Source organism: Penicillium soppii (genome assembly GCF_028829465.1).
Source record: "Penicillium soppii strain IBT 18220 chromosome Unknown utg000001l, whole genome shotgun sequence".
In the NCBI taxonomy this organism is placed as follows: Eukaryota; Fungi; Ascomycota; class Eurotiomycetes; order Eurotiales; family Aspergillaceae; genus Penicillium; species Penicillium soppii.
This window is the reverse complement of record NW_026643231.1, coordinates 807680-820967: the sequence shown is the minus strand read 5'-3', so window position 1 is coordinate 820967 and position 13288 is coordinate 807680. Positions and strand designations below refer to the sequence as shown.

General features: G+C 48.2%; 3 protein-coding genes across 3 annotated transcripts; all 3 read right to left on the bottom strand.

Moving 5' to 3' along the window:
• Positions 1-366: 366 nt before the first annotated feature.
• N7529_000301 (KRR1 small subunit processome component) lies at positions 367-1533 on the bottom strand (the record flags this gene model as incomplete). The annotated part of the gene is made up of 2 exons (XM_057235832.1): positions 367-1410; positions 1474-1533. 2 exons carry the CDS (start codon positions 1531-1533, stop codon positions 367-369), a joined length of 1104 nt encoding a protein of 367 aa, XP_057102635.1.
• A 2398-nt stretch (positions 1534-3931) lies between these two features.
• On the bottom strand, positions 3932-5167 carry N7529_000300 (class I SAM-dependent methyltransferase; the record flags this gene model as incomplete). The annotated part of the gene is made up of 6 exons (XM_057235831.1): positions 3932-4238; positions 4329-4450; positions 4640-4705; positions 4760-4921; positions 4975-5095; positions 5163-5167. The coding sequence occupies 6 exons, from the start codon at positions 5165-5167 to the stop codon at positions 3932-3934; spliced, it is 783 nt and encodes a 260-aa protein (XP_057102634.1).
• Positions 5168-7923: 2756 nt separating this feature from the next.
• N7529_000299 (uncharacterized protein) lies at positions 7924-12458 on the bottom strand (the record flags this gene model as incomplete). Its single annotated transcript, XM_057235830.1, has 4 exons — positions 7924-9237; positions 9293-10504; positions 10570-11252; positions 11303-12458. The coding sequence occupies 4 exons, from the start codon at positions 12456-12458 to the stop codon at positions 7924-7926; spliced, it is 4365 nt and encodes a 1454-aa protein (XP_057102633.1).
• Positions 12459-13288: the final 830 nt, after the last annotated feature.

Below are 13288 nucleotides of genomic sequence, written 5' to 3'. Positions count from 1 at the left end.
TCGAAATTTACAAACAAAAAAAAAAAAGGTATCTTATGGTCTGGCTATGAAAACCCAGCAGATTGAAGGGAGAGCTAGAACATGGACTTGTCGTGGGGTTGTTCTAATGTAATTCTAAGTTCGCGATTATTAAAAAAATTCAAATCAATACTTTTTTATTGAATCGACCTTTCAGAACAGAGGTAGAGAAGTAGAACATTTCTTGGTATTGAACAAAAATTTTTTGTAAACATATACACCAGCTTGTGGCGTATAGGCTGCATTGCAACGAAGGACCAGGAGACAAGACATTCAAACGCCAGACCCATGCACTGCCATAAGCGCCAAATCCGATACAAGATACCGATACCGAAATCAAAGAGCAGTTCATTCTCCGTCGGAGGAGACATCCTTGGACTTGCTCTTCCTCTTTTTCTTCTTTTCCTTCCGCTCGGCAGCGTCGTCGGCATCGACATCGGCCTCGGCCTCGCGTTTCCGCTTGCTTTTCTCCTTCTTCTCTTTCTTTTCCTTTTTCTTCTTCTTGTCTTCCAGATCGGCCGGCACGTCCTCTTCGGGTGCAACAAAGTCCTTCTCGCGCTCGCGCATCTTCTCCTCGCGCTTCTGTCGCTGCCGCTCGACAACCTCCTCCTTGTGAACACGATCCTTGGCCTCCTTCGACAAGAAGTACTCTCCAGACTCGATCTGCAAGTCGACCTTGCTCTTCTCCGGTGCTGGCGGGAATGGCGTATACACCTTCTTCTCCTTGTCGGTGACCTTGAACGGCACGCGACGCTTGGAAAGCGTGCGCTTCTTGAAGTTGGGCAAAAATCGGTCCCAGGACTCTTCTGCCAGCGTCGGGTCCTTGGCAAGCTCACGCTTGATCATCAACTCCTTGATGTGGTAGATCGGGTGGATGTTCGCCATGCAGTCGTCGATGATTCGTCGCACCTCCTTCAGTCCCTTGAACGGTCCCATCACCGCAACGGTGTTACCCTGCACCATGATGTATGTGCTGGTGAGAAGTTCGAGCGCTTTGAGGGTTGTACCGTTCGGGCCGAGGATACGCTGTCGTCGCTTCACGAATCGCTCTTTGTTTCGGACCTGGTTGCGGATCTTGATTATGTCGCATGCGACGCCGTCTTCGAGGATCTTCATCGCTTGAGTGACGGGTACACTTCGGGAAAGGAGCTTGATCAGGTCGCGCGCTTTGATGATTGATGCTGGGTCGTAGGTCTTTCGTGTCGTCTTGACGGTCATGCTACCCTCGACCAAATCCAATGTGCAGGCGATACCCTGCTTTTCCAGCGCGCGTGTCACTCCAGGCCATGCCTCCTTCAGATACTGTTCACGGTACTTGGGGAAGAGGGTCATGAACGAGGACTCCTCGGCGAAACTGCCCCCAGCATTGTGTTCGGGTTTGAATTCTTCGATCTGTAAAGTGCTGTTAATACTGAAGCGTTGGGAATTGTTTCAAAAAGAATGAAGAGCTCTCACCTTCCACTTATCGATATCATCTGTGTCCCAAGACTTCTCCTTATTGTGTGTGGAAGGCATTTTGCTGGTGGCTAAGAAAAAAAAAGTTGACTTTCTCCGGAGCTCAGAAGGAAAATCCGCGCCAACTTTTTTTCTCCCCGCTTTCCCCAATTAGGTATGTGTTGATGCCTCAATTATCAGGCGATAAATCTAGATTTGGGGGGTGACTATCATTGTCATGATGGAACTCAACTTTTCCTGGGCTCATTTTGTGCTATATTTGATTAATAAGAGGTTTCTTGTGTAGAGTTTGAAATAATTTCAATACATCTTTGATATACCTAGGTATATAGTTGATCAAAAACAATATTTCTTTCTTCTGCCCTAGGCATAGGTATTATTCTGCCATTCTTCATTATCAAAATTACAGAGTAGTATTCCTTATAGCTCCCTACATCTCACATCTCTTTTTGAAGTATAAAGGTGCCGTTTTATGTACATATGTAGTAATAGCATAAGAAGGTACCATGTAATATGTAATCTGTATAGGGCGTTGGTGACATTACTGTTTTCCATAGACTTGGTTTGTCAGTTTTGATTCACAGCAATAAACCTAAATTCACCACATTCTATGGCTATGGAAAGGTGAGAGAGTCTGCGCAGGACGCGGTCAGCAAACCTTGTATACTTGTGGAAATGGATTGGTAACCCGCCTTTATCATGGTGTAAATCTCCATTTTTGGAATATACCGTTCTGAAAGCACCAACACTCAATTGTAGCCGACTCTCTCAATCTTCTGTGAAATCCAATTGGAGGTAATCGGAAGGAGATCAATCACAGCCGCGATAGATAGATTCTCGGGTAGGTCTGTGCCCGTAGACCGAAAAAACCCCCCGGAAAACAAAAAAGAGACATTGGACGGGCGTGGTGTTTTCAATGGCTTATGGCATCTAACCTCTTTCTCACTCGGATACATTCCGGTCCTTCTGTTGACCTAAACGAGTTTCGCAGTTCCGGATTGGAATTACGGCATATCTTCCCAACGGGTGTCGAGGGTTCGGTCCTTTGTTTAGCGTCCTTTTGGCGCTCCTAGCTGCAGCTCGTATCAGTCCTTTCTTTGAAGGTCAACTGCATTGATTGGGTAGGTAGTATAGTCGTAGTGATAGCCCACGGGTTCATTGTGCATTGGCCAAGGGGATCTTGCTGCCCGATGTTGAGCTGCAATGGTTTCGATTGTGATGTTTGTTGTAGTAATATTCTTCCATGGATAGCAAGAATCATTCCATGATCAAGACTCATAAATCGAAGATGTATGTGACAGAGTAGAAAGGAACCCCTTCCTTCCATCGTTGCAAAAAAAAAGGTCCACGGCATCCGGTGTTGTTGTTTTCCTGAGGCTCTTTCCCGTCAGTTTGGTAACACTCCCCTCTCCCTTTTTTAGCTTCACTCTTCTTCACCCTTCTTCAGTTTTGCCTTGCACCCCTCTGTTCGAATTGTTTTATCATTCGGGTTGGGGGCGTACGATCATGCTCCAAAAGGGTAAGGTCAGATCGGGCTATCGGGCATCGACTCGATCTCCAACGGTCTAATCTGCGCCCCCTGCAGACAAGCTTTCTCCGAATCGGTTCCACTTCCATTAGGGCATCTCGATATAATCAAACCGTACGTGCCATTATTAAGAGTGGCTTTCCGATCCCATTGACGACCCCACAGCCCACACCCGCACTGGGTTCTGCGAACGACCCGACGGCGAACATTTCAAGTGGATACGAGGCTTTTCACAGCCAGGGTTTGGTGCATTGGGGCATTTTTATCTGCGAGGAAGCTCATGAGGATTACGCAGGTGGCTACGAGTATTTTCTCGCGCCAATCGCTACCAAGCCCGCTCGCTCATTCTGTGCTACCATGCTTGATCCCCCATTAATGAAACACACTGGGCTCTCTGGGTCTTCAACTGGATCTCAGCCGCGGCGGCGTATCGACACAAGAGCTCATCGCAACACAAATCGCAAGAATTCGGCACGATCAAGAAGACTCATTCGACTAACCATTGTTCCGCTAAATCAGGATGTCTATGCAAGTGAGGCGCGAAGAAACGCAAACGCTGTACAGTATTTTGGGTACAAGAGCCGTGTGGTATCATGTCGATAGCGAACTCGATTGTCCTGTGTGACTTTTTGCGACTAGAGGCTGCTCCTATCGGCCCCTCACAGTCGCTGGTTCGCTCATGACGAAGGCTCACGGTTTTCGGCCAATGCAAACATATCTGGTCTGTCAGATAATCACTCTTGGATCAGGGCTGGTAAACCTACAATGGGAAATATGCCTTCAGTGTGGGGTCCGCCGCCTCTTGTTGCGCTTGGTCTACCAAAGAGGCAAAGTTTTCTGGTGACATGTGCAAGCGTTCGGTCAAAGGGTAGAGTGCCTGTGATCGAAGAAGTTGTCGCACATTCTCGCAGTTGGATCGACCAATATCTCTCATTCTTGGGTCTGCATTGCATCGGTCAACTTGGGTCGTCCAGAAGGAATGAACTTGAAAGACCAACCAGTCGACCACGGGGAGAGGGGAAGAGGAATCATCTTCGTGTCCACCTCAACGAATCCGGCTTCTGTGAAGAGAGTTCTCAGTTTCGACCCAATTCGAAGATCCTTCCTATCTTCCAACGAACGGAGGTACTGTGTACTCCATTTTCTCAAAGCATGCTCATCGGTGATCGAGCCATTGTCGGACTGAACATTAAAGTATATCTCAACCATCTGGACCCAACCTCCTGGCTTCAATACCCTTGAACGCCTCTGGTGTCAGTTTTGGAAGTTGAATTCAAAACAGGTCTCAGAGCGACGGCAAAGTCACCCTGCTTGGGAGGGTGCGTACCTGACTATGTCACGGAGATAGGACGGCCATCGGGATCGGTTGATGCCGGTCGCAAGGAGTCTAGAGTGGACAAGATCGAAGTGGTTTGCGGGAAACGTGAAGGGGCGATTCAGGTCATCGACCTATTCGGCGACATATTAGCGACCGTTCCTCGAGGGGTCCCACGTTTGAACAGAGTATTCCTTCGCAATGAGCATACAATAAAGATCCTCTGGAACATGCATGCAGTATGGGCTTGGGGAAGTGGTAGGGGCTTCTCTTTGTCCTGACCCATGCATCTCGGTGGCATAGTGTGGAATCAACTGACTTACCTGGAGCCATAGATTGTGAGGCACATCATCTGGGCTCATGTGCGGGGCAATGTCCACGCCGATAACCTGTCAAGCACTGGACGTTAGATCGCCGATGGCATCACTCAACGAACCTCTCACCTCGCACTCAGGATGCTCCTCGGCAACATCAACGGCCCAGGATGCGGATCCATGGCCACAATCCAACACCCTTTGAAGCGGACGGATTGGTGGGAATATCAGGCGATTGTCGAAAATAATTTGAAAGACCTGTTGCTGGCCCTCCAGTCGCTGTGCTTCTTCCTGCCCTGACAGTCAGAGACAAAAGTCAAGGACGAGGGCTCCATAATTCTTACCTCATCGACCGGTCCAAAGTACGTTCGGTGATCGATCGAATATTTCTGATACTCTCGGCCCTGGACTGTGACAGTATCGAGATATTCATGGTCTAACTCTATCGTCTGCGAATCTGGGTTCCTGGTGGCCGATATAAACGTCAGTCTGCATTGCCATATAACGAAAACAACGGGGAGGACTAGCGTACGCCATAGTCACCCTGGGCTAAGTGATGTTGTGGTACAAAAAGGGAAATCTCAGCTCGTATACCCTGATTTGTTCAGTCAGGGTGGGGTGAAATTCTCCGTGCCCAAGAACTCGCATTAAATCGTCCTGTTTGTGAAAAGAGTGAAAATTTGCGTGTTCTGATTTTCATACAAGCGATCGGGTGCCGCTTGAAGATGTTGGCAGCAACTGCACCCTTGGGGCAGGATGGCGGCTCAGGTGAGGATCATTCACGCTTGGGTGTCGATTGAGGGCTAGAGGGGCTTCCAATCATACAAGGTACGTACTAAAATGTACGGGGCCCAGCCGAACGGACCAATTCGAATGCTTTTCCGAAGATCGCAACTTGTGGTGCAGAAAGCAGTTTGTGCAGACACAGGGGATTTCACGGTCGAATAACTGACACGGACGGGGTCTGCGTGGGTGGTAATCAAATACGATCAAGCGGACTCCAACTCCTCTCCGGATCGTTCGTGTGGTTGGGCCCAATTCCCGAAATCCTCCTTCACATCCCTCACAGCAAATCTGCTGGTGTGTGATAAGATCCGAGGCTCTTGGTGCTATTCCGATGGATTGGTACATCAATTGGGGCCTGAAGAAAGAAAAAAGCCGGGTCGGTTGAGAGCCGAAGAATGATTTACGAATAACGCCGGCATGATTGACACATACTAAGTTAAGTACATAGTAGGCTTGACCCATTTTCGCTGCTTAAGATCAAGCTAATGAACCTTGAAAGTAGCAGTGCCGTCAACTAATGCACAGTCCGTCGTCTCGCATAGTACCTACTTTGCCTCGAGGGTCCAAGAGCGCCCGAGAGTGTGGATCGAGTCCGAATTTCGCCGTGGCGCTGGGAACATCCTTGGATAACTAACTGTCTCGAGGCCAAATATGATGGGTTCGCCTCCTCCTCCCCCCTAGATTAAAGCGCGAGTCTACAAAAAATAATCTTACTGTCTGCTGATGGCCCCACATATTTTCAAGTGTTATCAAGCGAGCAAGGATTTGGAGAGTTCGACTAAAAATCGAAGAATACACACATGGATTGGGCCAGATTGTACAGAACTTCGGCATGAGGCTGAACCGACCACAATCCAACCGCGGTGCGACATAAATACACCGGAGAGGAAAAAAATCAAATTGAATATCATTCAACTGGTTTAAACAAAGGCCAAATTGAAACTCGCACCGATATCTTGCCTGCCACGCCCTGCATTACAGATTCCAGAATTCCGACACGGAGAAAGATCATCCCCGGTACCCGCTGTCAATTGAATAAAGGATGAACGAATGAAAGTGAAACATTAACCAACAATTGGACCGGAGACTCAGAGACTTTTCAATACAGAAAAAGGTACGGAGTACATTCCCCAGCATGACGCCGTGCCTACGTTGCCAAGTTTTGGTCTCACCACACCAGGAAACGAGTGGGGTTGGACGGACAGGATCAGCATCATCCTCGTTGGGGCATCCAATCCCTCGGGATTGTGGGTTTCATTTTCTGTTTATTGTTGCCCCTCTTATTTCGCTCTTGTTCTCACCGCTTGTCCTATTTTTTTTTCCTTCCGTGAACCGACACTATTGAGACCTACAGGGATTTTTCACACTAACAACCACTAGGGCTACGTATATGTACGCGTGACGGAGATGCCTGGAGGCAACGGTCACTTTTTTTCTTTGCCCCTCAGTATGGCCCTTGAGTTACGGCCCATCATGACTTCCTTTGGTTGCCTTTTCTTTCACGCGATGCGGAAAAGATATCCTTACCGAGTCATCTCCATTTCCGTATGTGGATATTGCTGGTAGGTATGCGACAACACTGCATCCACTAATTTGCGTATTTAGTGACACACTCAAAACTTCCAAAGCTCTGGGGCAAATCTCCGAAAGACATAGGGTCCCCACTTGATGTTCTACGCAATAGCACTTGCAGGTACGGAGTAATATATACTGTACTATCGTATGTAGTATGATTTGAATCTAATTATGTGGGTAGTTTCTTTACTAGTAAATTGACTAGCTAAACACCTTATAGCTTTCTAACCCACAAAGGAAAAAGAAGAAAGAAAACACAAATTCCCAAAAGAGCGCAGTCGATGCCACCCACACTGTCGGGATTTGGACAAGGGGTTTACCCGTCCGGGGGCTCCGCTTGAAACCCAGCGCCACGGTTCGTATCTCGGGTAGAGACAAGTCATTATTTTTGGATTTCTTATAATTTGATTTTTTTGCGTCTAGTCTACCGATCACATGGTTACTTATACAAACATACATACATTATGTATGTAAGTTTTGTAAAACGGTAGATCTCAAAAGGTCCTTCCTATCGGGTCACCATTGAAACTTAAAGATCCCGGCTGTTGGGGGGGAGGGGGGTTTTCTTTTCTGTTGGCGTCCTGGGTTCTACAATAGGCACACAATAATCTACAAGTTATCCTAATTAATTCGTACACTTTCCATCCAGGGTCTGAAATGTAAGATTAATATCGAATGGACTGCGTTTTGGACCAGAAATGGCCCTAACTATATAAATATATGGAAAATTTCAAGGGTGGAATCATGACAGACAAGGAAAATATACAAAAGGTGTCTCTATGGGAAGTCAATGGAAAAATCTATATAATCTTTTGATGGAACCAAACGATGCAGAGTGAGGGAAGAACAGAAGGGAAAGGGGAGGTCTCCACTGATGGGAGATTGAAAGAATGAAGGAGGCCAGTGAGTGAACGAGGTGGGCGAGCGGAAGCTTACTCCGCCTTCTTTGAAGCCTTGGTCCTCAGCTTCATCAAGCCAAACACCAAAGCGTACCCACTGATGGCGAATATAACCGAAATTCCTGCATCTCTCCATCCAACATAGTAGTGACTGATGTTAATAGTGGAGAGGAAGTCGCTGCCATCCCGGTATTGACAGACCTTGCAGGCTGAAGTGGCATCCGGGTTGAGGAGGTTGATTCTCCAGCCATCGCCAGCCATGTAGTCGGACAGGTACTGCGCACAGGTGCCGTTGATCGGGTCGAAGAAGGCGAATTCACCCTCGTTGCAAGTCACCTTGGCGTCCCAGATGCCAAAGGTTAACATTCCAGATACAACGTAGTTGAAAGGGTTAAGATAGTACATCCAGAATCTCCAGAACACGTTGAGCTGCTCATATGGCACGAAGACACCGCAGAAAAGCACGAGAACGCTGATGATCAGGGGGTTCACGAGCGCTGCGAATGTCGGGTTTGGCGAGTAGGCGGCGATGAATTGGCCAATGCCCGTGTAGATCAGCTCATAGATTAACATGATGAAGAAAATGGCCCCGGACCGGTCTGAGTCGTGAGGTAGTCTCCAGACGGGGTAGTACCAGCAGGCGAAGTAGAGAACTGCACAGATGCAGAGGTAGGGGAATTCAGAAACAATTAGGCCAGTGACGAAGGCGACCCAAGAATACATCTTGGATTTCTTCTCGCGGGTGTCGTAGATATCACGCCGTTGGATGAACAAAGGTTGGAGTTGGTTAATCACACCGGGGGCGACGAAGACGAAGTTGAAGATCGTGAACATTTTCAGATTCAAGGCAGCCACACTTGGGCCAGGGCGCCAGAAAGAGAAACCATTCAGCAAAGCCGAGATGATGTGAAGTGAGAATTTGTTGTTCACGTAGTTGGTATTCCGGAAAAGCGCAACATTCATACGCTGGGTCACGATTTTGGTCTGCTCCCAGAGAGGCATGGAGAATTCGAATCCGTCATCGACCGTCCCCGGGGGTTTGGCAGCAGCGTCCGAGATCATGCTGTCCAGCTCTGTAATCATGCGTGTTTGTTCGGGGGAGTCGAGCCAGATCTGGTGCCAATCCTTCTCTTTGACGGACTCAATACCGCCAGTGACCACGTCGATCATGAACTCGGCAGCGTTTGCCTCGGTAGGACACTGAGCTCCATACTGGCCGAAGTATTGCTTCACGGTTGCTGCGTTGTCACCAATGTCGCCGAAATAAACCGTCTTTCCGCCCTTGGCGAGGAGAAGAAGGGTGTCAAATTGGGCGAAAAGTTGCGCTGAGGGCTGATGGATAGTGACCTAGAAAGTACAAAGTCAGTACTATGACGTCTTGATTGATATGTTGACGACTTACTAGGACAGCTTGGCCAACGTCGGCCAGTTTTCGCAGGAAGCGGACTGTGTTATAGGCGGATTGTCCATCCAAACCAGATGTAGGCTCATCCAAAAAGATCAAGATGCTAGGCTTCGAAACCAATTCCACGCCAATTGTGACACGCTTTCTTTGCTCGACACTAAGCCCATTGCCAACTGCGCCAATCAGAGTATCTGCCAGATCATGGAGCTCCAAAAGATCAATAATGGTGTCAACATACTTCAGCTTCTCTGCCTTGGGGGTGTTGCGAGACTGGCGTAGGAGAGCAGAGAACTCGAGTGCTTCTCTTACGGTCGCGTAGGGCTCATGAACATCCAACTGCTCGCAATATCCTGCCATTCTTTGGAAAGACACCGGGAGAGCACGGCCATCTACCATGATAGATCCCTTGATCGTACCATCTGTCTTGCGCTGAGCAAGCACGTCAAGCAGTGTTGTTTTGCCAGCTCCTGAAGATCCCATGAGGGCGCCGAGCATACCTGGCTTGACCCATCCGTTGATGTTATCCAAAAGCACACGATCGCCTGTAGGAGTCTTGACAGTGTAAGTTAGATTTCTCCAGGTGAAGATAGACGTGTTCCGGGAGAGATTCTCATCAACATCAACAGGCTCGTCGGTAGTCTCATGGTGAGTAGCCTTTTCCCTGTTCTGTGACTCTTCATCGTAGATGGCAGCTTGATGCTTCTTGAGTTTCTCGCGGGGAATTAAAAGAGAAGCACCGGAGCCAGCACCTGCCTTCCAGTAGGATGTGCAGATAATGGTTAACAAGGCAAAGAATCCCCACCAGCCCCAGACAACGCCAAAGTTTCGCCACATTTGGCTGGCCTTGTAGTGAAGGGATCCGAGATACTGGTCGCCGGTCACGTAGTCGGCACCCGGCAAAGCGCCACCTACACCCGCACAAGCCCTGTTGGCAGATCCCACATCCTCGTAGCCAGCACCACTTGGGATGAGATTGTTACCGACACAAGGAATATGGCGGTCGTGGAACTCATTGGACATGGCGGCTTGAAAAGCATAGGCGAACGGATTTGTATAGTACAATTCGAGGAACCAATTCTTCATCTTGGGCTTTGGGATCATGTAGCCAGCATACATGACAATGCCTTTGACTGCCGTTCCTGAGATCTTGGAGGCAGCTTCGAAAGTGCTGAAAGCAGCGCCGATAAATCTGAATAATGCGGTGATACACTGTAAATGCAGGAATTAGCACAGTCCAATGGCTGACTACAAAGTATCGCACATGATCGACTTACCAAGGTTGTCGTGAACAAGATGATCCAGAAGGTGAAAAAGGCAGCAGCAGTATGTTTCAAGCCAGACATCCAATAGATGACGACAGAGAAGATCGAGCACTGGAATAACAGAACGGGAAAGTCGGCCGTGATCTGCGATAGACAAAATGCAGCCGGGTGATACATTGCAAAGCCCTTATGTTTGATCAAGACCGGGCGACCTTTGAAGGACTCGGTGACCTCAGACATAGCCACGATGCAATTATACAACAGCGAAAAGAAGACAGCGCCACCCTTCGTGAATAAACCTTCTGAGGTGTCTGGCGAGTCATAGAAGCAAGAACCAGCGATCAAGGCCATCACACACGATAGAATCTGCTTGATCAAGAACGTGGATTTCTCGCCCCACAAGATCTGGTACTGTCTTCTGGTGCAAGAGATTACTTGAGCCCAGAAGCTGGTTGTCAGACTACTTCCTTTGGGAAGGTGGCTAGACTTCTCCCACGCAACAGATTCTTTGAATGCTTCTGTGCGCTCGCGGCTGATCTCGGTGTCGGGGTAATTATAAGCTGCTACCATGCGCTGGTAAGTTCCAGACTTTTGGTACTCAGCGAGGATTGCATCGGCATTTCGGGGGAACTTATTCTCGAAGCCAGGCTTGATTCTTCGCTCTGTGGGAACAGTCACACCAGTAAGGAAGTCACCTGTCTGTTTGTTAGTGAGACTCCAAGTTTGTACAAATGGAAAAACTGACCAACGTTTGCTCCATCAGTGTACACGAATCCCAGATCTTCCATGAAGGGCTTCGCATCCGCGGCAGGACCGTAGTAGATCTGCTTTCCCTCATCTAGGACAAGAACTTTATCGAAGAGGTTGTAGATTCCATTCCCTGCTTGGTATAGCGTGACGATGGTGGAAAGGCCAAGGACATCAGTCATGGCACGAAGAGCCTTTGCCCACTCTAGTGCAGTACTAGCGTCTAGTCCACGGGTACTATTATCCCAAGAATAAACAGAGCCTCGAGTAGCAAGACACTCAATGATAGACACTCGCTTCCGCTCACCACCGGATACACCACGGACAAATTCATTTCCAACCTTTGTATCGGCCGTATGAGCGATGCCCATTGACTCCAGAAGAAATTTCTTTGTCTCAGCTGTGTAGTCGGCGGCACTTTTAGTGCCCTCTGGGAGATGGAAAGGGACCTTCAGTCTCGTGGCAAAGTCCATGGTTTGGCCGACAGTCAAACGAGGATAGAACAGTTCTTCTTCCGTGTTCATCACAATCTGACCATTATATTTGCCGGCCTCCTGGGGCGTCATGTTTCCAAAACGCACGTCTCCGGCCACGGAATGGTATCCTTCCCGACGATTTGATAGCATCTTAAGAAGGGTGGTGCATCCTGAACCGGGACGGCCCAGGACAAGTAGCATTTCGCCCGGCTTGACGCATCCATGGCTGTCGGACAAAATAGGCTTGACAGGAGGCTTTCGGCGGAAGTCCTTGATTAATTGGGGGACGTTGAATTGTGAGATCATGTTTTCGTTCACGGCGGCTTCGGCAGCAAGGACTTCGACGGTGAGGTTTTTCCATGTGACACCCAACTCGCGTCTTTTAAATCCTGCAGCGGCATCACGCTCTGCATTTCGAATGACTTGGGGTGTCATGCTCCATTCTGGGGTTTTCCTGGGAGGCAAGGGAGTATCGGCATTGGCGTTTAGGGTTTCGGCACTGACAGATCCCCGAATGTTGCCATGGGGTACATTCAAAGTCTCTACACTAGTGAAGTCGTGGGTTCTGAGCTTTTGAATAGGTTGATTATCATGATTTGGATCTTGTTCGCCTTCATTTTTCTGTTCGAACCAAGGCTCGGACGGGGAGGTATCATCGGGGTCGTGATGGTGCTCCATTATGGAAGGTTGTAAAGAGTGGAGATTGGTCAAAGAAATTATTATAGACTGACAGGCCTGTTAAACTGGGATAAGGACTTGTATAAGTATTCTAGTCCGCAATATATCGCGCAAACGGTATACGTGTGCCGAGTCCAGATCCGATAGAATAGGTTAGAGATTCGGTATTTCATAGAGCCCCATTATCGGATTATAATGTTTTATACACAGTTTTCAGTTCATTATTATCACTAATGCACCAGCTACTGTTTCAACTGTCCCTATGAATAGATTCCAGAAATAGTGGAAGCCGGCACGTACGCCGAGCTTCCACGGTGGAGCATTCGAAGCCTGGGAACGAACTACATGTTCCAATCACAAAATACAACGATTGGGCTAATCATCAGGAGAGATGGATTTTAATATGCCTGGATCTTATGCGTCTTTTACATACATGGCTTACATTCTGTGGGTAATGAATTATCAATCAGGGACTGGAACGACAGTTCCCACTTCTTCAAAGTGGGTAAGATGAAGTCCCGGCAATACTAGAAGGGAATTACGACTCGAATGATATTCGCCATATTTATTCATGAGACGTATGTCTATGTACCTAGGGACTTATAATCTACCGGGGAATTAGGGCTGGAATCTTTTGGATGAAGCTTAGTGTCCTGTCAGGTACCAACCTTGGAAGATTGCGATATGCTGTCAGATCCAAGTAGCACACCAATCAAGAATCCCTAAACCTACCTAAGATTTACAATATAGATAAGGATCAGCGATGCCGACGGAATCCCTCGCGGAATCTTCGGAATTTGGCCGATAACGGGTTCCCGTGGCGATCCCGA